General features: G+C 49.2%; 10 protein-coding genes across 10 annotated transcripts; 5 read left to right on the plus strand and 5 right to left on the minus strand.

The window, feature by feature from the left end:
• Positions 1 to 1,094: 1,094 nt before the first annotated feature.
• On the minus strand, positions 1,095 to 2,609 carry EV420DRAFT_1567588 (uncharacterized protein). The gene is made up of 4 exons (XM_060474126.1): positions 1,993 to 2,609; positions 1,804 to 1,942; positions 1,557 to 1,752; positions 1,095 to 1,503 (listed from the first exon to the last, which is right to left on the minus strand). The coding sequence occupies exons 1-4, from the start codon at positions 2,147 to 2,149 to the stop codon at positions 1,273 to 1,275; spliced, it is 723 nt and encodes a 240-aa protein (XP_060326476.1). The 5' UTR covers positions 2,150 to 2,609; the 3' UTR covers positions 1,095 to 1,272.
• A 78-nt stretch (positions 2,610 to 2,687) lies between these two features.
• Positions 2,688 to 3,944, minus strand: EV420DRAFT_856426 (uncharacterized protein). The gene is made up of 6 exons (XM_060483741.1): positions 3,869 to 3,944; positions 3,652 to 3,794; positions 3,583 to 3,600; positions 3,369 to 3,534; positions 3,174 to 3,313; positions 2,688 to 3,125 (listed from the first exon to the last, which is right to left on the minus strand). The coding sequence occupies exons 1-6, from the start codon at positions 3,873 to 3,875 to the stop codon at positions 2,835 to 2,837; spliced, it is 765 nt and encodes a 254-aa protein (XP_060326477.1). The 5' UTR covers positions 3,876 to 3,944; the 3' UTR covers positions 2,688 to 2,834.
• Positions 3,945 to 3,966: 22 nt separating this feature from the next.
• EV420DRAFT_856567 (uncharacterized protein) lies at positions 3,967 to 8,676 on the minus strand. The gene is made up of 7 exons (XM_060483745.1): positions 8,319 to 8,676; positions 8,092 to 8,265; positions 7,971 to 8,034; positions 7,374 to 7,919; positions 6,920 to 7,320; positions 4,637 to 6,873; positions 3,967 to 4,579 (listed from the first exon to the last, which is right to left on the minus strand). Exons 1-7 carry the CDS (start codon positions 8,593 to 8,595, stop codon positions 4,346 to 4,348), a joined length of 3,933 nt encoding a protein of 1,310 aa, XP_060326478.1. The 5' UTR covers positions 8,596 to 8,676; the 3' UTR covers positions 3,967 to 4,345.
• EV420DRAFT_856464 (ubiquitin-conjugating enzyme E2) lies at positions 8,675 to 9,964 on the plus strand. Its single transcript, XM_060483743.1, has 8 exons — positions 8,675 to 8,908; positions 8,962 to 8,989; positions 9,047 to 9,067; positions 9,123 to 9,191; positions 9,246 to 9,389; positions 9,444 to 9,507; positions 9,559 to 9,618; positions 9,678 to 9,964. The coding sequence occupies exons 1-8, from the start codon at positions 8,814 to 8,816 to the stop codon at positions 9,725 to 9,727; spliced, it is 531 nt and encodes a 176-aa protein (XP_060326479.1). The 5' UTR covers positions 8,675 to 8,813; the 3' UTR covers positions 9,728 to 9,964.
• A 1-nt stretch (position 9,965) lies between these two features.
• EV420DRAFT_856457 (uncharacterized protein) lies at positions 9,966 to 10,651 on the plus strand. Its single transcript, XM_060483742.1, has 3 exons — positions 9,966 to 10,109; positions 10,158 to 10,260; positions 10,319 to 10,651. Exons 2-3 carry the CDS (start codon positions 10,199 to 10,201, stop codon positions 10,590 to 10,592), a joined length of 336 nt encoding a protein of 111 aa, XP_060326480.1. The 5' UTR covers positions 9,966 to 10,109; positions 10,158 to 10,198; the 3' UTR covers positions 10,593 to 10,651.
• A 1-nt stretch (position 10,652) lies between these two features.
• On the plus strand, positions 10,653 to 12,751 carry EV420DRAFT_856522 (RRM/R3H domain-containing protein). Its single transcript, XM_060483744.1, has 4 exons — positions 10,653 to 11,004; positions 11,060 to 11,278; positions 11,331 to 12,041; positions 12,094 to 12,751. The coding sequence occupies exons 1-4, from the start codon at positions 10,795 to 10,797 to the stop codon at positions 12,583 to 12,585; spliced, it is 1,632 nt and encodes a 543-aa protein (XP_060326481.1). The 5' UTR covers positions 10,653 to 10,794; the 3' UTR covers positions 12,586 to 12,751.
• A 150-nt stretch (positions 12,752 to 12,901) lies between these two features.
• On the plus strand, positions 12,902 to 14,576 carry EV420DRAFT_856610 (uncharacterized protein). Its single transcript, XM_060483746.1, has 7 exons — positions 12,902 to 13,381; positions 13,434 to 13,507; positions 13,565 to 13,819; positions 13,873 to 13,942; positions 13,996 to 14,111; positions 14,165 to 14,348; positions 14,399 to 14,576. Exons 1-7 carry the CDS (start codon positions 13,156 to 13,158, stop codon positions 14,563 to 14,565), a joined length of 1,092 nt encoding a protein of 363 aa, XP_060326482.1. The 5' UTR covers positions 12,902 to 13,155; the 3' UTR covers positions 14,566 to 14,576.
• Positions 14,577 to 14,587: 11 nt separating this feature from the next.
• On the minus strand, positions 14,588 to 15,608 carry EV420DRAFT_1622322 (39S mitochondrial ribosomal protein L46-domain-containing protein; the record flags this gene model as incomplete). Its single annotated transcript, XM_060475795.1, has 4 exons — positions 14,588 to 14,765; positions 14,820 to 14,914; positions 14,964 to 15,517; positions 15,563 to 15,608. 4 exons carry the CDS (start codon positions 15,606 to 15,608, stop codon positions 14,588 to 14,590), a joined length of 873 nt encoding a protein of 290 aa, XP_060326483.1.
• A 119-nt stretch (positions 15,609 to 15,727) lies between these two features.
• Positions 15,728 to 17,635, plus strand: EV420DRAFT_1567608 (armadillo-type protein). Its single transcript, XM_060474127.1, has 11 exons — positions 15,728 to 15,812; positions 15,861 to 16,062; positions 16,113 to 16,188; positions 16,238 to 16,303; positions 16,360 to 16,536; positions 16,635 to 16,694; positions 16,749 to 16,836; positions 16,890 to 17,053; positions 17,102 to 17,227; positions 17,282 to 17,383; positions 17,437 to 17,635. Exons 1-11 carry the CDS (start codon positions 15,735 to 15,737, stop codon positions 17,561 to 17,563), a joined length of 1,266 nt encoding a protein of 421 aa, XP_060326484.1. The 5' UTR covers positions 15,728 to 15,734; the 3' UTR covers positions 17,564 to 17,635.
• EV420DRAFT_1567611 (uncharacterized protein) lies at positions 17,630 to 19,774 on the minus strand (the record flags this gene model as incomplete). Its single annotated transcript, XM_060474128.1, is given in 5 exon segments — positions 17,630 to 19,002; positions 19,051 to 19,368; positions 19,388 to 19,498; positions 19,550 to 19,606; positions 19,656 to 19,774. The coding sequence occupies 5 exon segments, from the start codon at positions 19,701 to 19,703 to the stop codon at positions 17,632 to 17,634; spliced, it is 1,905 nt and encodes a 634-aa protein (XP_060326485.1). The 5' UTR covers positions 19,704 to 19,774.
• Positions 19,775 to 19,793: the final 19 nt, after the last annotated feature.

A 19,793-nucleotide genomic window follows, 5' to 3' on the forward strand; every position in this document is an offset into this window, starting at 1 on the left:
AAGTCACGGAAAAAATACGGCGGCAATTCTGAAACTGCCGGCCCTCGTGACTAGCTTTTGCAAGTACAAGATATCTATCACGGACCACCGGGCTGAACAAAATACCATTGGGTAGCAGAGCGATGGACGGAGCGCGGCATCGCGCATAGCTGCTCGAAAGTCCCATTTGTTCAAAAAGAATCTAGGAAGGACCCTAGGTTAATTACACTGTATGACTCGTTCGGAAACGAACACTTTAATGCAAGATTGGGACCCGTTTGCGGCGGTGAACATATCCGTATACTTCGGGACCGGCACCATAAGAAATTAAGCAAAGAGAAAGGCGCTTTGAAGAGAAAAAAACGGCGTGGTCGAGGAGCAATGGCGCCGCGCAGTAAAGTCTCTTGTATTAACCGAAAGGGAGTGGGTCAGCCTACCAGGCGCAAGTGGCTGCCTATCAGCGCAGCATCCTTATCGCTTTAACCAAAAAAAAATACAATAAAATGTACCGCTGTAACTCTGCCATGAGTCTGATTAGAATGCAAACCTGCTCACAGCGGCAGATGAACTCACAAACAAAAACCTTTCAGCTAAAATGAATAACTATTCAGTACTCCAGAAGTAAAGAACAAGCAAACGGGAAGCATTCTCGGCCAGATTGAATGATCTGGTGTCCGGTAAAATGACGCCACATTGTATTCCAAAACTTCCAGGTGTGCTTGCCATTGAGGGAGAGAACGCAGAACGGTCCTTTTCTGAACGCCCACGATGGACCGTTTCTATTAAGGACCGCAGTAGCATGTCAATAAGAGCAAGGGTACCGGAGTTACAAGTCCAGAGAACGAGGCCGCGGTCCGAGAACTAGACGAGGATCGGTGCAGCGGTGCAGCAGCAAAAGTATCATGTAGATCATCTGAATAAATATATCGCAGAGATTCCAATGCGCTTCAGGCCTTCAAGCTTCAGGCATCAGGTATGCCCTGGCATGCCCTGGACGGTTCTCGAGAAACAAGCGTCAGGGTCGAAATTAGACGCGCTACTAGTATGAAATATCTGTTTCGAGATTCCGAATCTGACCTAGTTCCGGCATGGACTCGGATTCTCTTCCGAAACGCGGAGAAAGCACCAAAGATTATACAAGGTTACGTACGACGCTTTAAATGATTGTACAGTATACACATCTCAATAAGTTAGTAATACAAAATTTACAACAACATTACCAAAAAGTGCTCAGAGGATACGCCAAAATCGACCATCTCCAAGAAATTTCCAAGAACGTCCTACCAAAAAAAATCAATCCCACGGGCCAGGAAGCAACTCGAGGGGTCTCGATAAATGTTCCAATGCAATCTTCCACTCTTCTTCCTTCTTGCGTCTTTCAACCACCGGCTCCAACTGGGATCGCGTGGGATCATGCACATACACCATGAATATGTACTCGGTCATGGACCGCTCTTGTACAACAACAAACTCATTGCTTCCAACTTGCAGAAACACCGTCAGATCCAGTAACCCAGCCGTCGTCTTGGTACAATCGTGAGCATGACAAAAAACATGAATCAATTTTGTTAACATACCACAGTAGGCGGAGCGAGAGGAACCATTTTTTGTTGTCCGTTGACTGTCACGAGCAATTTTAACCCTCCGGCTTGAGGCCATGATAGATGCAAACTGTTCATTAGCTCCAGCCCTTTCGCGCCCTTTTTCATCAGAGTTGCCACGTCCGTCGTCTTGTAACAGCACAAAGACAAGCACTTGCTCTTCTCTACTTCCCTGAATCAGACCATTAGCATGAATAATTATCTTCGCAGTGTCCCAACGTACCTAGCATTTTTATTCCGTTGATTCCAATTTACAAAGTGCACAAAGGCCGACTCGGTGACATCGACCTTGAACTTATGTTCGAAAGGGCCACTCTTCCCTTGCGCAAGCCAGATTTTCAGCATGTTATTATTAAATCCGTCTTGGAGAGATGTATTTAGCTCATATCAAGGACACGAATTTCGAGCTTACCATAGCTGGGCAACACTAGATCCTCCTTGACCAGTCGAGTTATCGTATCGCCAGGTGGTGGCGATGCTACGACCGCATTCTGGATCCCATCAATGTTCTGCCGATCCGCACGTTCAACCCCTGAAACGCCCATATGCGAGGCCGCATCTGTCGACATCGAGTTGTGCGCGTCCTGTAACGATACTTAAATTTAGCATGATATCAGATTACATCAAGATAGAAAATGGAATTACGGCAGGCGTCGAGTGACGGGAAGGATACGCGTTTTCATTTCCGCCATGTGGGATCCCTGAAGGTTCCTGGATATCACCGCGACTTTGGAGAACCACCTCATTCCTCTGTCCTGCGTGTATCCCTACATCTTCCATTGCAGAGTCCTCGGTTTCATGGGGGATGGAACCTAATTGGCCTTGATCCGTATTTGCGGCGATCGTTGTGGGCGTCTGCTAAAATGTAAATGAAAACCCTTCTCGAAGCAAGGGGATGAGCTCGCGTACGTCAAGAAGGTTTCCTACTTCTTCTCTTTCATTAGTGCCGTCAGTGTCCATTCCCTGTAACAGTTAGACCCAAGTGTAAATTGACTAGGGTAACATACCTGCGGAGAAGCCATGGGTACATCATTCTGTATCTGGCCTGCTTCAAGCACTCCTTCCATTCCATCGTCCGGTATTTCGCCATTCTCTGGAACAGGCTTCGACTCCGGGGGAATCGCATCTCTGAAAACAGTCCACTCGCCTAAAACGTTAGGCTTCGAACTGACTTCTGTATCAATTCCAGATGCAGTTGAGGAATCATTTTGGGGAACGGGCTTCGTCTCTACTGGGATAATTGGCTGAAATGCATTAGCCTGAGGTGCAACAACCGGTCCAGACGTCAACGTCGATTCGCTTGAAAGGACAGGCGCTGTTTCTGATGGAGATGCACTGGCTCTGAGGAACGGTTCCGGTTGTTGCAGGTGATTTGGATGATGATGGCTCATTCGCAGGTACATCCTTCGGAAGAGGACCTCCCTGGGTTTTCGGAGCAGAAGAGTTTTGGGCTACATACCAGTCCAAGTCCTGTTTGATCAGCAAATCCATATTCCTCTTTCTCTTGGGAAGACCCAGTGGCGTCGGAGATTGTGAAGAAGACGTCTATCCAAGAGTTGAGACACGAGTGATTAGGCATAGCAGAAAACCTACCGACGCCCTGGGTGGTTCTCGTCCGGTTTGAACAGGGGCATGAGGAAGTTGGACTGTCGGAGAAGGTTGTACAGGAATAGGTGGCCTTGTTTCTGCGGTCAACTGCATGCCAACAGTACGCAGAAGTAATTGAACTTGTGCTATGTGTTTCAACGTGTCAGTCCACGAAACAAATTGAAAAGATACAGCACGCACGCCTGAGAACGGCATCATTGAGGAAATGCTTGACGTATTTGGACAGAACTTCGATGAGACGTCGGTAGGCTGACAGCAATGGATGATTCTTGTAAAGATCCATGTTGAGAGGTATACTGAAATCGAGCCCGGGACAGAGAGTCTGGTGGACGGTCCTGTATGCCGTCTGCTGAAGTTAGAACAACCACACAGATCACCTGCGGACGCGTTGTACCATGAGTATCGATACGATCTGTAAAGAATCGGTCAGTCATCCAAAGAATGGATGAGAACTCGAATTTACAGAAGGTTTCCCTTGGGCATAGAAAGCCCTGTCCGAATCCAACCATTGCGCGAATTTTTCGGCATATTCAACGTAAGTCGTCGGGTTTCCAAGAAACGCTTCGTATGAGCTGAAAATACGTTGATTGTTCTGGACGGCGGTGTCTTCATTGGAAAAGGGCAGAACAGACATTATCGTTAGTGGATATGTCCAGTACCTCCGTATGGAATAGACATACCCAACATACGGAACTTTTAGGGAACGTGAGAGTAGGAAAAGGAAGAATAAGTAAAATGTCGCAGAGCACAAACATGTTTCCCCTTTCGAAAATCTGAGCTGCTTATGGCATCTGCAATAGTACTGCATAAATCGTGATTGGCGCTCTTTTGCGAAGTTGCATTCCTCAAGTTTCTGCCCACGAATTTTATTTGGAATTAGAAATATTAAATTTCCGACACGATGAGGAATAGTAACAAATTGAACTCATATCTGAGTAGCAGCCCACTCAACAAAGCGGAAGAATGCAATAGAATTTGTACGCAAAAGCATGCATACAACGTCAAGCCGAAGCAGACCATTAGAGGAGATTCGGGAAATTAAGTAAGTGAATGTGGAACGTAAATAAGAATCCGTAGGGAACTGTTCATTTTAACGAAAGTTGAGGTAAATAAGGTGAACATATTTGTACATTGGAACGAAGCAGTATGCGAAACCTTTATTGACCAAGCAGACTATTCAGCGCGCGTGAAACGTCATAGCCGTATTTTTCAAGGGCTGCAACTGCCTGGGTTCGGCTGAAACCCATAGCTGTCAGCTGTTTGACAGGCTCAACATCGTCGTCGCTAGCGGGAGTCGTGCTCCTTAGCTCTTCAGCGGGAGGCGTCAGGAACTGAGATGGCGGAGGCGCCACGGCCTCTTGTTTCTTCTTCTTCCCAAATGGTAGTCGTATCTAGAAACGAGTAGAGATGTCACTGTTAAGAACATCCATTATGATGCTGCAACTTACACTGAGTTTCGAATGCCGTGGCGGGGGAGGCCTGAGCTCATGTCCTTCCTTACTTGATGATGACGTCGAAGGCCGGGGTTTGGGTGAACTAACGCGCGGCGGTGGCGACCTTTCTCTTATAGGGGGCGAGATGGGGCGGCCGCCCTGTAGAGAACTCGGTGGCGACGCACTTGCAGGCAGCGGCTTCGGTGACTCGGTGACCTTGACTGGGGTTGCCGTTAACGTCGTGTCCAAATTCAATGACGGAGACGGGTTGAAGCCCGAAAACACATCATCAAATGACGGTCCAGAAGGTTCTGTCGTGCTTGTAGGTGAGGTTGTAGTTGACGCAGCTGCAGGAGTGGGCGTTGGCACGCGATCTGAAGCCGGTGCAGATGTGTGACTTCCGTTAGTTGTAACAATGGTAGGCGTCGTGAACAGGGAATTAAAACCATCATCTTTGGTGGGCGCGGGTAGTGGTGACGTAGCACCACCGTTGACAGCTTTGGGAGCAGGCGGGAAAGCTGGCTCGGTTGAGGCTCCAAAGTCGAAGTTGTCTTCAAATGCAGAATCAAAGCTGAAACTGGTAGGCGATGGTCCGGTGCTTGGCAATTTGCCCATTGCCTCGTCGAATACATTGACTCCCGATACGACGCGCCCATTCTGTGGTTTCTCCGTAGGTGACGAAGTGAAGACGTCGGACGTGTCAAAAGGACTGGGGGATTTTTTGATAGGTACCCCAAACGCATCCGCCTCTCCTGTCGAGGTAGCGGCAGTGGCTGGGGAAGGCGAAGAGCCGACACCGAATATATCATCAAATGACGACGCGGGTGCAGTTGAGGGTCCATTTGTTTCAGCCGGCGGAGGTGCAGCAATCACAGGTGGGCTTTCCGACAGCCTCTTGGCCAGTAGTGCGAGAGGAACCTCATCTTCTTCACTATCACTATCCGATTCTTCCACTTCAATTTCTTTTAGTGGGGCTCCCAAATCAGTGTGGTCTTCAGACTTCCTTGGAGGCTCCGTAGGAACTTCGCTTTCAGGCGCAGGCGACACAGTGACAGGTTCCTCAATTAGAGGAAATTTGGAAGGCACGTCTTCTAACGTTGACTGCTTGCCATTAGCAGACTCCGGGAGACCTGCAGATGTCGTGGGTGGAGTGCTGAAAACCTCGGTCTCACTAGCGGAACCAGGTGATGTGGGTGCTTCTGACGGTAGTTGCGCAGTAGACATCCCAAGCTCAGCAGCTGGTGGCTTTGGAGTAGATACTTCCGGTTCTTCGATAGGAGCCTTGGTAGCTTCCAACGCCGCCGGCTCGGGCGACACATCCAGGCTCTCGAACGCTTGAGAGAAACCAAAGGGATCACCACTTTCAGTAACGTTTGCACTAGTGGTAGTGGGCGGGCTTGGAAGGGACGTAGCAGCAAATGGCATAAACGGTGATTCTGAGCGTGGAGTCGAATGCCCGGACGACATCGCCAGCCTATCGAAGGGGTTGTTGCTTTTGGTGCTAACGGCTGGACTTGTCGGATCAGGCGTAGCAGGCAGCGCGTGTGACGCAGCAAAGGCAACCGAGTCAGATGAAAGTGCCCGTTCTGGAGCAGGCGCAACTATCGGTGTAGCATCTAGCTCTGCAATCTTCATTTCGGTCTCTGCCTTCTCCTTGTTCACTGCAACCAACTCGGCATTAGCCTCTTGCAACTCCTTCTCGGCCTTGGCTCTGTCAGCCTCCTTGGTGCTCAGCTGCTTCTTGGCAATCGCGAGTAATCCCTTCTGCTGCTTGGCTTCTTTCTTGACTTTCTCCGTCTCCACCTTCAACGCGTCAGCTTGCTGGCTGAACTCCAACATCTTACGATGCAACTCCCTGGCCTCCTCTTTGTCTCGTAAAAAGGCACCTTCGATCTCTGCCTTCTCGACTCGGACAGCGCTCAAGTCACTCTCCGAGCTGATAAGGGTCTCTCGGGTCTTCTGAATTTCGGCTGTCTGAGCATTCAAGCGATCCCGAAGGGTTGATAACAGTTTGGTTTCTGTCTCATAAGCAGCCTTTGCCGACGAAAGCTGGGTCTGCAGTGCACTTAATTGAGCAGCCTGGTTAGCAAGAGTCTGTTCGACGGAGGCTCGCTTGGTCTTGGTGGTTTCCAATGATCGGTTCGTGGAGTTAAGTTGGTTTTGAGTGTTACCGATCTCAGCAGATTGATCGTGCAATCGAGGAGGCGCAGCTTGCACGTCGTCATCATCACTAAGTAGGTCCTTGGCTGCGGCTGCAACCCGTTAAATCACTAAAGACTTTATGACGCAAGTGCTTACCAGATCCAGATCCAGATCCGAAAGGTGAAGAACGGAATGGGTCTTGGGCCGCCGGCTTCGGTTGAGGAGGCGAGTTGAACGACGAGGCAGGCGGTGAGACTTGAGAGCCCGTCGGTTGGAGAGGAATGCTGAACGCCCGAGAAGGGGCAGCTGCGGGTACCGGTTGGGCCGGCGCGTCATCCCATAATAGATCAATAGCGGGCTCTGGTGCAGCAGGAGGTGGAGGAGAAGGTGCAGGTGCAAATGCAGAGCCATTGGGTTTGCGCATAGAAGGTGGAACCAAAGTCGGTGGCAGAGTTGCGGGTACATCTACACCGGCCAGCTTCTTTTTGATAAGATACAGAGCAACGGCAAATCCATCGCGAGTGAGGCGACCGTCGTTGTTAATATCAGCAAGGTCCCTACATACGCATGTGAGTACGGAATACAAACGTGTCTTATAATGACGACCTACCAAACTCGAGCCAAGTCTTCCTCACCAAGTTGTGACTCGAGCATAAATGGAACTGCAACATCGCCTTCAATGTAGCCTCGTCTTTGTGAATCAAGGTTATCAAAGAATTTGTCGGAATCGGTCTTCTCCGCCGGTGTGATATCCCAATGGGTATTTACGCTCGCCCGGCCAAACGCCCCGGATCCAACTTGCGAGGGACTGGGCCGTGCGGGGAGATGAGGAGGTACGGGAGGACCCCTACGTGCCGGGAAACCACCTGTGACGTCTGCCTGTAAAGGTAACTGGTTCTGACCTGTATACTGAGACTGAACAGTTCTCTGAGAGAAAGTGCTGTTGATAGGGCTGAAAGAGCCACTAGTTCCCGTTGTTTGAGCTCGGACGGCGCTCTGTACTGCAGGAGATCCCGAAGCCTGTTGGTACAAAGCAGGGGGTAGGACCGAGGGAATGGTGGTGATTTGACCGGACATTGCTCCTTGAACGAGGTACATCGCAATAGCGAAGTCTGTTGCATCAAGGGAGCCACGGTCATGGGTATCTGCGAGATTCCTGGAGTACGAAGGTGAAGTGTGGAACATTCAGGTTACAGTGATGACGAACCAAATTTGACCAAGTTTCTCGTTTGAAAGTTTCGACTTTATAAGAATGTCGCGAGCTTTTTCACCTTGAATTATCAAGAGTGTTAGTGCTGGAACTCATTGATGCAGCTGAGAATACTTACCATTGAGAAGTCCGTTTGTTGGTCCGGACTTTAAGAACATATTTTGGAACTTGGCCTTATCCTGGGCAGTAAATGGAGGTAAACCAGACAAGGGTGGAGGCGAGCGAGGTATCGACATCCCAGTATTGTGAGTAGAGATACCTGAGACTCCCTCGATGATTGGCAAAGGGCCAGCTGCCAGGCTCAGCGTCAGAATGCTGATTGGTAGCTGGGCGCAGTTTACGTACCTTGATTGACGAGAGCGGGAGTGACCTTCTCTCCCTTCTGCGCCCATCCTATGAGCCTGAGTGCTACTGCCACGCCCTTACTATTCAATGACCCTCGGTTCTCGTCATCTGCAATATTCCATATTTCTCCGAGAACCGTGGGCGGGAGCTTGGCCCCGCCAAATACTCGTACAGCAACGTCTCCAGACAGGAAACCTGTCTTATTTGGGTCGGCTTGAGCAAATATTCGCGTCACGAGCGAAAGCTCGCCCGCCGTGGCCTGAAAATTGGCGGACATCGTCAACAACAGCGATGGAAGGGGAGGGGAAGGGTATAACGCTAAGGTTAGGGCTCGTGCCTCGAGCTCCCACGGCCGGCCTGGTCACCATCACGTGTCGTTCGAGTTACAGCGGCCCTTTTGTGAATTTCACTCTTCTGTCTTTTGCCACCACTTACGTCTCCCCTGCACTGTAACACTACCATCTTCTTGCTCTCACCCCGCCTGTATTACCTTCCATGGAGCAACTCTCTGCTGCGATTCCTCCCCGCTCTCCTCAGAAAACCACCGCACCCAGCACTACCCAGCAGGGAGTGGGCAGTGTTCAGAAACGGTACGAGATATGACGCGAAATTATCTGGTACCACTCTAATGTGTCTTTTATAGCTTGGGTAGCGAGCTGATGACATTGATGGTGAGTTTTCGTGTCTGTCGCGTGCTATCTTTTCACTAACACGCTTCGCGCCACTAGATGAACGCCTCGCCAGGCATAGTCAGTCTTCTATGTGGTTCTGAACCAGAAACATTGTGCTTATATCTAGTCACAGTCTGCGTTCCCAAAACATGATGGCAATCTCTTTGAATGGGCTGGTACGATAGAAGGCCCCGCAGGCACGGTACGTTCGAGTTCTACAATCATCAAGGGTTATACCTGAATGTTCGACGATCAGATTTACGATGGACTAACGTTCAAAATATCAATAAACTTTCCCTCAAACTATCCCTATGTACCTCCATCCATCAAGTTTGATACACCGTGTTTCCATCCGAACGTTGATATCACGGGAGGAGCCATATGCCTGGATATACTGCAGGTTTGTCAACTGGTAGGGTACTTATCTCCGCTGGCTAACAGAAAAACCATTCAGGACAAATGGTCGGCTGTATACAGCGTTCAAACCATTCTATTGTCCTTGCAATCACTCCTCGGGGGTAAGTGGGTTCGGCACCCGGAAAATTGAATGATGCTAAAGTTTTTGATAGAACCGAACAACGCATCTCCTCTTAATTCGGAGGCCGCTAATGCCTGGAACAATCCTGATAGTGAGTACTTTTTAATTCAATTTTTCGGTAGTTTTTGAATTGAACGGGAACGTTTGTAGTCTTTAAGGCGCACTTGATGAGACACTACCGACCTGCTGATAATGCGTAATTCTGTTGTCAGTACCCTTTTACGCCTTGTATATGAGTACGATGTTTTGTTGGATATCTCCTTGAAACCATCTACTGTTGTACATGTATAATCAATCATCATGGGAATAGATAGGTGACTAGAATCTACATCTATAACTTAGAATACATCCGTGGGTGCCGGGGACGACCAGAAAGCCGCCGTGAGCTCCTTTGGACACTAAGTAAGTACTTGAAAACTTTTTAATTGAGCCACAATTACGTAACTGTGGCACTTCTTGTTTCCTTACTCAGTTCTGGGATTCATGAACAATATTTAAGTTGCACGTTGAGCGCTAGGACTTATATATCGAGCAAATCACTGCAAGGCACGGGTTGCCATCTTTCTCTTTCTGTTCGAACAAGTAAGTGACCAACTTTGGTACAAGGATCTTCTCTCATCTATCTACCAGACAAACTACCATCTGCAAGCAGTAACACCATTCCTTTACTTATGCCTCGACGTGCCCCTCCAACTGCTCTTCGCCTGGTGCCTGGGCCAGCACCCCCACGAAAGTGAGTCTATCTACCTTGGTACTACTAGTCACACTTACATATGTATCTATTTACGTAGTGCACCCAAGCATACACTCCCGGCAGTGCCGCGACCGACTTTTTACCCGCCTCATTCAGTCGGCAGGGGACCCAGCCCGCCAGCAAGTGGCCTGCCTGTGGCATTGGCATCAAATTACTCAAATTCAAGGCCGTCGAATGTAGCACGGCGGTCAGAATCTGTCAAAGTCCGGCGGGGCCCTTGGGATCACTCGGGAAGTGTTCGTGTCCCCGTTGACGTAGATCATCTGTTACCCCTACCGAAACCAGTCGCAATAGGCGCCAGCAGGCAATAGAATATTATATTATATATATTTTGGATGTTTTTGCACATTCTTCGGTTCCCATATTTAGTAAAGCCTCGTGGCGAGACGATAAGCAAAGAACAACAGCGAGGACGAGCTTTTCCCAGCTTTCCTTCATCTTTAACTTTTCTCTGTCTGCAATTTTCCTTTTCGTCGTCTTCACGAGTCGTTGGCTGATACCAGGCTACATATAATGACCAGCTCTCCTCCAGACATATCCTCTCTGTCGCTTTCTTCCCAGCAACGTCTTCACGACACTTACGATTACGAAGGCAACAGTGGCAGCAGGCCTCATTATCATTATGCAACCTCGCCTGGAATTCCCGTCCAGTCCCAGTATAATCCTTTAACGACAGGCCAGTCGCCCCTCAAGAGCAAACCTCTCCGCAGCGGCCTCCCGACCGTATGACTTGTTTCCAGCTCAATATCCTGCTTATTTCTTACTTTTTTCCTTCTAGCAATGGCTCGACAATTCATCAGACGGTCGCTCTCTCTCTCCACAAAACAACTCGGACTTTTCTTCCGCTGGCGGTTCCCCACCTATGAGCCATCTTAATCCTCCCCCTATTGCTCCAACTACACCTATCCAAAATCCAGATGACGAGATCATCCCTACTGCCATCGTTATCAAAAATATACCATTCAATGTCAAGCGCGAAACTTTACTTGATATAATTGTGCGTCGACATCCAGCTCCTGCTAATCTTTCTCTTATTCGTCCTTTTCCAGGCTTCTTTGGCTATTCCTACACCTTACGCTTTCAATTATCATCTTGACCAGCAGGGTTCTTTCCGCGGTCTCGCTTTTGCAAACTTTCGTCAGGCCGCGGACGCTGATGCCGTCGTCGCCGCCTTAAATGGTTTCGACGTGCAGGGTCGCAAGCTACGCGTCGAGTACAAGAAGGTCCTCCAGGCCAGTGAGAAAGAGCGCATTGAGAGAGAGAAGGCTATCCGTCGTATGCGCTCCATGCAGCTCGAGAAGGAACATGGCGTTGTTGCCCCTGGTTATGAGGACTACGGCGCCGTCCTTTCCCCCGCACCCTTCCCCTCTCAACGATCTTACTCCTCAGGAGCATACCAACAACAACAGCAGTATTCCCCACCTCATGTCTCGAATATGTCAGGCTCAACTTACAGTCATGCTCTTGCCTCTGCCCCCCCTGCGATGCCATCCCAACAGCCGTTGACTCCCAGCAGCTCATCGGACAAATCGTCTTCTAATGAATTAGACCTCAACGATCCCTCGACGTTGGAGATTTACTCTAGGATCCTGTTATTCAAGGATGATCGCATGCGCGATGAGCTTGCATTCTCTAGGACGTTGTCGCCCAAGCAACGACGAGTCGTTCATCTCATCGCTCAGAAACTTGGTGTGTACCATTACTCCGTCGGGGAGGGCGAGGAGAGGTATGCCGTCGTTACTCGCATCGACCCACAACGAGTACGTCTTATGATCAGACCAAATGACTAACTGAGCTAATCCCTATCAGCAGCAGCAACAACCTCAGCGGCAACCTGCACACACGTTGTCCCGGGCACCATCGGCCTATCTTACCCCCACCGGGTCCACTGTGTCGTCCAACACTCTGCGCGTGAAGAAATCGATGCCGGACATGAAGACCCTGCATTCGCAGGCCCCTCGTCTCACGTCTAGATCCTCGAACGGTAATATCCGCGAAGGTTATGCAACAATCGCCTCGCCTTCTCGCCGCACAAGCGGTTTCGGCTCACTGTTTTCCAATGGCGGTGCCTTTGGCGGAGGTAGTTCTATTCCTCCGGTGCCTACTCTTCCGTCATCCATCCAGACATCCCTGCTGAACGGTGGAGGTGGCGGCGGTCATGAGAGCCCTGGAGGGGTTGTTCGCCAGCCTCGTGGGCCTGGCGTTGGCGGATTTGGCCGACGGGATAGTCGTGTCGGCGTTAGCGAAAGCGGACCGTCAAGAGGTGGGCTTGATGCTCAAACTTACGAACCGTTGGAGATCTGAGACTGATGCGGCCAACAGTGCGATCGGATAGTTTGGAAGGTGCAGATGGCAGAGGAGATTGAAAAATCCTTTTCATCGCCATCATTCACTGAACATTTGTCGTCGCCTTGCTCTTCACCGAAACCTTGCTCTGGCTTGCTTTTCTCTTGGCCGTTGCTCATGTGATGTACTGTACTCCCTCGTCATCCGTTCCCTTTACGTCTACCCTCTTTTATACAATCTGTTTTAACGAAGAAAAGTTGCTTCTCTCATTTTTGTGGAATTTTTTTTGGCAGTTTCCTGTTAACTACATATATATCATACTCATACTCCGCTTCTCTCCATAAAACAATATGTGCTACGGTTATATTTCCTTGCCAATGAAGGCCTGTATTTATCAGCATTCTTGTCTTCAACCGAGAAATTACATCTATAGAAAAGACCACAAAATTTATTCACGACGTGTTCGGAGTGACCTAACCTTAGCCATAAGTAACAAGAAAAATTTCTCTGGTCTTCAAGTCTCTTTGCATCGGGCGGCATCGGGATTTGACTAGAAACAACACGCGAATTCTTTCTTTTCTAGACATAATGTCAAGCTCGCTGCTTCAGGTAGCCATTTTCACCGCCGGGGCCATCGTTGGCGGTGGTCTAACCGTCGCAGTCACAAGCAAAAGGACCCGCCCAACAGAAGCCATCGTCTCGCCCGCCGTCTCGCCGCCCATTGTCGACATTGGGCCATCCGGGCGCACATCGATTTCTGCTGTTGTATCTGCTGCATCCCTAGCGTCTCCAGTACTGAAATACGGCAACCCTGGTGCGTATAATACTTAACTTACAAAATGCCTTCCTGACTTTGTTTTGTCAAGGCCCCATCGCAGACCCGATAATTCGGAAAGCCTACGTCGCTGCATACGACCGCAGACTTCGTCACCCGGCATGGGTGGGTCTCTAGCCTTCATCAACTCGGTTCTTTATCTTCAATACGCGTCTTGTGTAGACGGCGGAACATTTGACACTCGCCTCCCTCGGTAAATCGACTCTTGTCCCTTCGGAATCTTCTGAATCGGGCGACCGTTCCAAGTCCACGTTCATTGAGGACGAGTCAATACCTGTTCCTTTCCGTGCGCGTTTGCAGGATTATTTCAGAAGTGGATATGACCGTGGACATATGTGCGTAGCTTTGGTTATACATTCGAATCTGGTGCTGACTAGGATGAAAGGGTTCCCGCGGCCGACTGCGAAGTTCTCACAGGTGTGTGTGACTGACGTCTAGTAGTTTTGTTTCTAATGCTGTTTGCTGAACAGGAAGCCATGAACGAGACGTTTTACCTATCAAATATCGCGCCTCAGGTCGGTGATGGGTTCAATCGGCACTGTAAGTCGCCAGTGTACAGAGGAATACCACCAGATGAACCTTCCTTCCTTCAGACTGGGCGTACCTCGAAGATTGGTGTCGTAGACTGGCCGGAAGTTTTGCTGACGTCTATGTTTTCACCGTCCCTCTCTACTTGCCCCGGAAAGATGCCGATGGTAAATGGCGCATTGTAAGTTAAATGTCTTCCACGCTCCCTACGAAAGTACTGACAAGCATGGTCAGACACACGAAGTTATTGGTTCACCACCCAACGTTGCTGTACCGACTCATTTCGCCAAAGTTGTTCTTACCTCAAGGCCATCTTCTCCGAGCACTCCAGATATACTCGAATTATCAACAGGCGCATTTATGCTACCGAATGCTGTCATACCAGATGAAGCACCGCTAGAAAGTTTTGTGGTGCCCGGTTCGTGTCTTTTACTCAATACTGGCATTGTGCTGATTTTCGACCCGCAGTTGATGCTGTTGAACGCGCCGCTGGCTTGACTCTGTTCTCAGACGCCGTCAAAGCTTCCTCCAAACACATCTGTCAAACTACAAAATGCTCTGTGATCGTCAGGCGCTTCGACGATGCTAGAAAAAGGCCTGAGATGCGAAGGGCCATTTCCGCACCCCCAAAGTAGAACTCTGAAGGATGTAGATAATTCAGTAGTCAGACAAAATGTCCTTAATTCCATCCCAATAGTTCTTCTCTACTTTGCCCTCAATTTCCTGCTTCGTCAGCCAAGCAAAGTCAGAGATGCCTTCACCCGGGCGTACTTGGCCAGCCATGATGTGCGCCTTGAAGAAAAATGTAACTTCCTGGTAGCCGGTCAGTGTTTTACTGGAAAGTCAAGATAGCAGACTCACTGGACGTATGAATTGGCCGGGTATTGACGGTACGGGGGGCTTGTAGACGCCAACAGGATTCCTGCTGACAATCCAGGAGTCCATATGTTGACCACACTCGGCGTAGAGGTCTCGCTGGGCAGCCTGAACAGGGTGTCAGAAAAGATAATTGATTGGACAGCAAGGATCCGACCTGGTGGAGAAGTTCGTTCTTCTCAAGACCTCCCTGAGGAAAACGCCATACATCTTGCGCTGTTTTCAGCAAAAGATAGATATTCCGCTTTCCCTTCCGATCAAGACTCTTGATGTCCCGACTCACGTCCGACGGATGCAGCCGCGGCACCATCTCTTCAAATTCTCCTTCCTGCTCTGCGAGTTGCGCCGCAGCTGCCCGAGCCGCCTTTGCCTTTTCTTGGTCTACATCGTCATCAATACCGAATAGAGGCCCGAATGCTCGTCGCTCCCGTTTTCGCTCCTCGACGTTAAACCGTGTTTCGAGAATGGATCCTTCCTTGAAATAAAAGTCGTAGGGGAACGGATTGTGAAGGGCGCGTCGGAGACGAGCTTGGTAGCTGTAATACGCGCGTTCGAAGGTGCTGGGACTACGAGTTATCAATGGAGATCTGTTGAGAATGACGGCGGCTGAGATTGTAGGTCTGGGTGTCTTTTTCGGAGGAGGCGGGGCGTCCGTCGACGTTGAGGCAAGGGATGATATTTCGACCTCGGTGGCCAGAGTTCGAGCAAAACCTGAAAAATATCAGCAAAGGTAGTGAAAATGGGATAAATTTTTACATCTTGTATGCCAGCTACATGTCGCTGCGACACTCCTCGACAACATAACTGCTGCACTGACCGTCGAAGCGCAAGTCTGCAAAAGCGATGAGGAAATTTGTGGCACGTGCATCGTGAGAAGTACCTGCCAAGTACAGCGTATGCGCTATATCACGGCTTACTTCCGTCCATAATGTCTGTATCCCTCGTCTCCAATGCCTACCTCGACGACGCCTCGATAAAGATTCGCTCAAAGCCGGTTCCCTGGGAGGTATGACTCCTCGCCTTTATTTGAGCACAATGTCGAATTCATGGACAGGGTTACCAGAGAGCCGATCTCATCACCTCTGAAGAACTCGCCCTCATCAAGAAAGTGGACAGGCAACCAAAGACAAAGATTGAGTCCATTTTGTTGTCGGACGCTCGCACGTATGCGTCGCTGTATCTTCGCCTTCTCAAGAAACTCCAGCGGGTGGACACTATGCAGTACATCCTTGTTCTTATAGCTGATGCGCTCACTGGTGTGTTATTTTCAAGTATTCACGTAGCGCAATCTCTCAGTTGAGCTCAGACCACGATGAACGGATACCTCTTTTCACCTCCACCGTCGAAACCGACCCAGAACTTCCTTATGGTCCCCTGCTACGGTACGCTAACTCACACGTACTATGCTCCTCTCGACTTAGTGTCTTATAGGACCCTTGATACCCAAGACGAATTTATGCAACTGAAGGCTGCGCAGATCCTGACTGTCCTCCTTTGGTACTTGACTTATCCATCTTACCGAATCCAGCATGCCAACAGTCCTCTATTTGTAGCTCTGAATCATACCCATTACAACATCAATATCTTCAGCCATTTCTTGTTACGCTTGCTGGATTCGTTCAAGGAAAGTCGCCTAATAGGCGTGATGTCGCAGTTCAATGTTTAGAGGCACTCCTGACGCGACCAGAATGTCGCCAAGCCGTTTGGGACATAGCTGGCATAATCGTTGGGTTCGTCTCTATGTTGAATTGAAGCTGTCATTTTGCTTATGCATCGTAGATTCGTTGACATTCTGAAGCATAAACCAACGGCTCAGATGAGCTATCAGGTCGCCTTTTCAATTATGGCTTCTGTCATTCGAACAAAATATTGCTGAACAATTCGACAAGTCTGTACATAATTCTCTTTGATTTTGCATCTAGTGCTCATATACTTATTCTAGAAAGTACGATATAATCCCCCTCCTCATTGATGTCGCTCAAGGCGCAGCGAAGGAAAAGGTCATCCGCGTCATCGCCGCCACCTTCCGAGTGATTACAGTCTTCTCTATGATTTTGAGGGACGATCTGATATCTCTCCACAGAACCTTCTTACTAAAGCACCCGCAGCTAATCTTCCTGCCATGCTAGTTTCGCAGCTGCTTCCATTCGCAAAGAACCTCTGCACGCGGAAATTCACAGATGAGGATATCGTAGAAGATGTCCAGTTTCTTCGTGATGAACTCAATGAGAATTTCTACAGCCTAACGTAGGACATCATTCTTTCTATTTCTGACATAAGTTAAATTCTTCTTAGAACATACGATGAATATACATCAGAGCTATCTTCTGGACATCTCTCTTGGACACCTGTGCACGAATCTGATGATTTCTGGAAGGAGAATGCCACCAAGCTCAATGAGCAAGACTGCCAGCAGTTGAAGTAGGTTTTTTTTGCTCCCTTTATGTAACAAACGCTACATAATTTTCACTTTAGGCTATTATTGAAGCTTTTAAAGGAATCTAGTGATCCTACCGTGCTCGCCGTTGCCGCTCATGATGTTGGTCAGTACGTCAAGCATTGTGAGAGGGGCAAGAAGTACGTCATCTGGACCATCGAGCTTTTCAGGATGAATCTAACCTTCTCTTTAGATTGGTTACAGACCTTGGTGGCAAGACGCGCGTAATGGAACTCATGACCCACGAAGACCCCGATGTTCGATACCGTGCCCTAATGTCTGTGCAACAGCTTATCAGTCAGCCTTGGGTCACTGTCTAACGCATATCTCGGACTTGTAAGTAGTACATATAGTTGCTAGTAATATCATCGGACAGAATAACGGTAAACTAAGATGGAACCCACACCTCCCCGACAACATCCCACACCTTCAAAGTCCGTGCCTTCTCAAGAGCCTCTGCAAAACCGTCCATCCCTATAATTGTACTAGTGAACTTATCCTCGACCAGCAGCGCTCTTAGCCCTCCAAATGACACAAACCCAGGCTGAAGTGGGATATATGTTAGCTCAAAGTCTTGTGAGGCAGAGACTTTTGTGCTGAGTTCAACGGAATCTGCTGCAGACAGCTGAATAGGAGATAAGAAAATCGCTGAGGCTCCACAGAAACCCACGCCTGACTGAGGTATTTTGCATTCGTCGGGTGGTACTTCAGAAAATGGGGGTGGGAGAAGGGCCTCGTTGGTATCTATCTCCAGCATGGTTTGCCTTGGAGAAGCGACGAGAAGTTTTTGTTGTGCCAAGGGGTAATTGAACAAGGTTGAAGTGGGAGACGGGGTGGAGAAACCTGAGGTTGAAACACGCGTGAATGAGTCCGATTGAGTGGCCATAAGGTTATTCACAGAAGCGGGTACAGGTACATTCTTGGGGGGTTGGACGTGCTGCACCGCCAAGGTCAGTATACGGGTGAAATGCCGTTTATCAAAAGGAATAGAGGTGCTGATTGTTAGCGTGCAAGATATGGTGAATGGCTTTTGCAATGCAATTGAACTCCGCGGAAAGTCGCGTACGATGAGGTGAACATCGATACCTGGTATTGGGTTTGTCGTGGGTGGAAGTGGTGGCGATTGAGCGCGGCTTGGGCCCACAGAGGCTGGGCGATTTCGGAATGGAGAGCCAGGTCGTGATGTGGGAACTGGGGAGCTGGGTCGTGACTGTGAGTGCTGAGGTGATCGGGGACGAGGTGGTAACCCAGACACAGATGCTGCCGCGACGGTGCGCTTGAGATACGGTGGGAGGGCAGATGCGGGCTGTTGTGGAGGTTGTTGAAGTAGTGGTATGCGACGAGAGAGCATGGAAGTGAGGAGACGGCCAGGTTCGCCGTAGGACGACCGCCATGAGATATCGAGCCGGCCGAGAGGAATGATGCTTCCTGGTGCATTGGCTGGAGGTTCCAGTGTATGCGTCTTAGGGTCCAGGATGTAGATATACTGTCTCATGTCTTGAGGGTTCATGAGCGCAGTGGTACCAGTAAATATGCTTTTCTCTTCATCTTCATCTTCATCTGTGATCAAATTATTCGCATCCTTCACATTCCAGCCATCTGCACATTCAAACCGCATCCGTTCGAACCAGATGGGCTCCTGGGTGAGGTTTTGGATGTGGACTTCGAGGAACACTTTGTCTCGCTCATCGAGATTGGTCATAGCTGAAGGAGACCTTGGGACATGAACTTTTGTCTTAACGGATAATGGGTTCGTAACCTAAACTAGCTTTAGAAAATACAAGGATTCAATTAGTTGAAGACGTACTGCGAACTTGTAGAACTTTCTAAACGTTTGTAAAGCTGGGTCTTGATTGCTATCTTCTGTTTGAGAGGCGATGCGAACACCCGGAGGCAGCCGGTATGTCACAGTGCAAGCAAGAACATGCTGCCCAAGCTCTTTAATCTCGTGATGGACGATACTTTCAAGCGTATCCCCGGTGCTCAATCGATGGTCTGAAGTTCCGAATTCAGCCAGTAACACCTTCGCTGTAACAGTCTGCATCTCGACTTTCATGTGGACGCCCTCAACGTCGACATTCGCCTCATTGTTCACGCAAAGACAGCTGGAAAAGGTCTCTCCGAGCTGAATAGAACCGAATGACGAAGGAAGAAGTGAGCAATTCTGAGGCTTGAGTGAAATCCCTTAGTGTTTTCGGATAACCCGACAAGGGTGTATTTCCTTGAAGAGACATTATAGATGCAGTTGAATGTGCCTACACGTGCTTTAGAGGTCGGACAAATTGCGTTCTGGAACGAATACGGACTGAGAAGGACGGGGAACTGGAATAAAATGGTTGCCAGGAGCTCGCCAGCGACGGACGCTGCAAAAATGGATTAGTAGATACCACTCTCTATTCCACAGTTACGCACAGAGACTCGCATGACCTTGAGCGACAACAGATGAGCAGGCCCGTCCATCGTGGTGGAGGTCGAAGCGAGAAATAGTTAAGTAAATAAATATAAAATAAAATCCCCCCAAAAGAGCTGTGATGATCGATCAAACTGCGA

Source organism: Desarmillaria tabescens (assembly GCF_030435595.1).
Source record: "Desarmillaria tabescens strain CCBAS 213 chromosome Unknown EV420scaffold_42, whole genome shotgun sequence".
Lineage (NCBI taxonomy): Eukaryota > Fungi > Basidiomycota > Agaricomycetes > Agaricales > Physalacriaceae > Desarmillaria > Desarmillaria tabescens.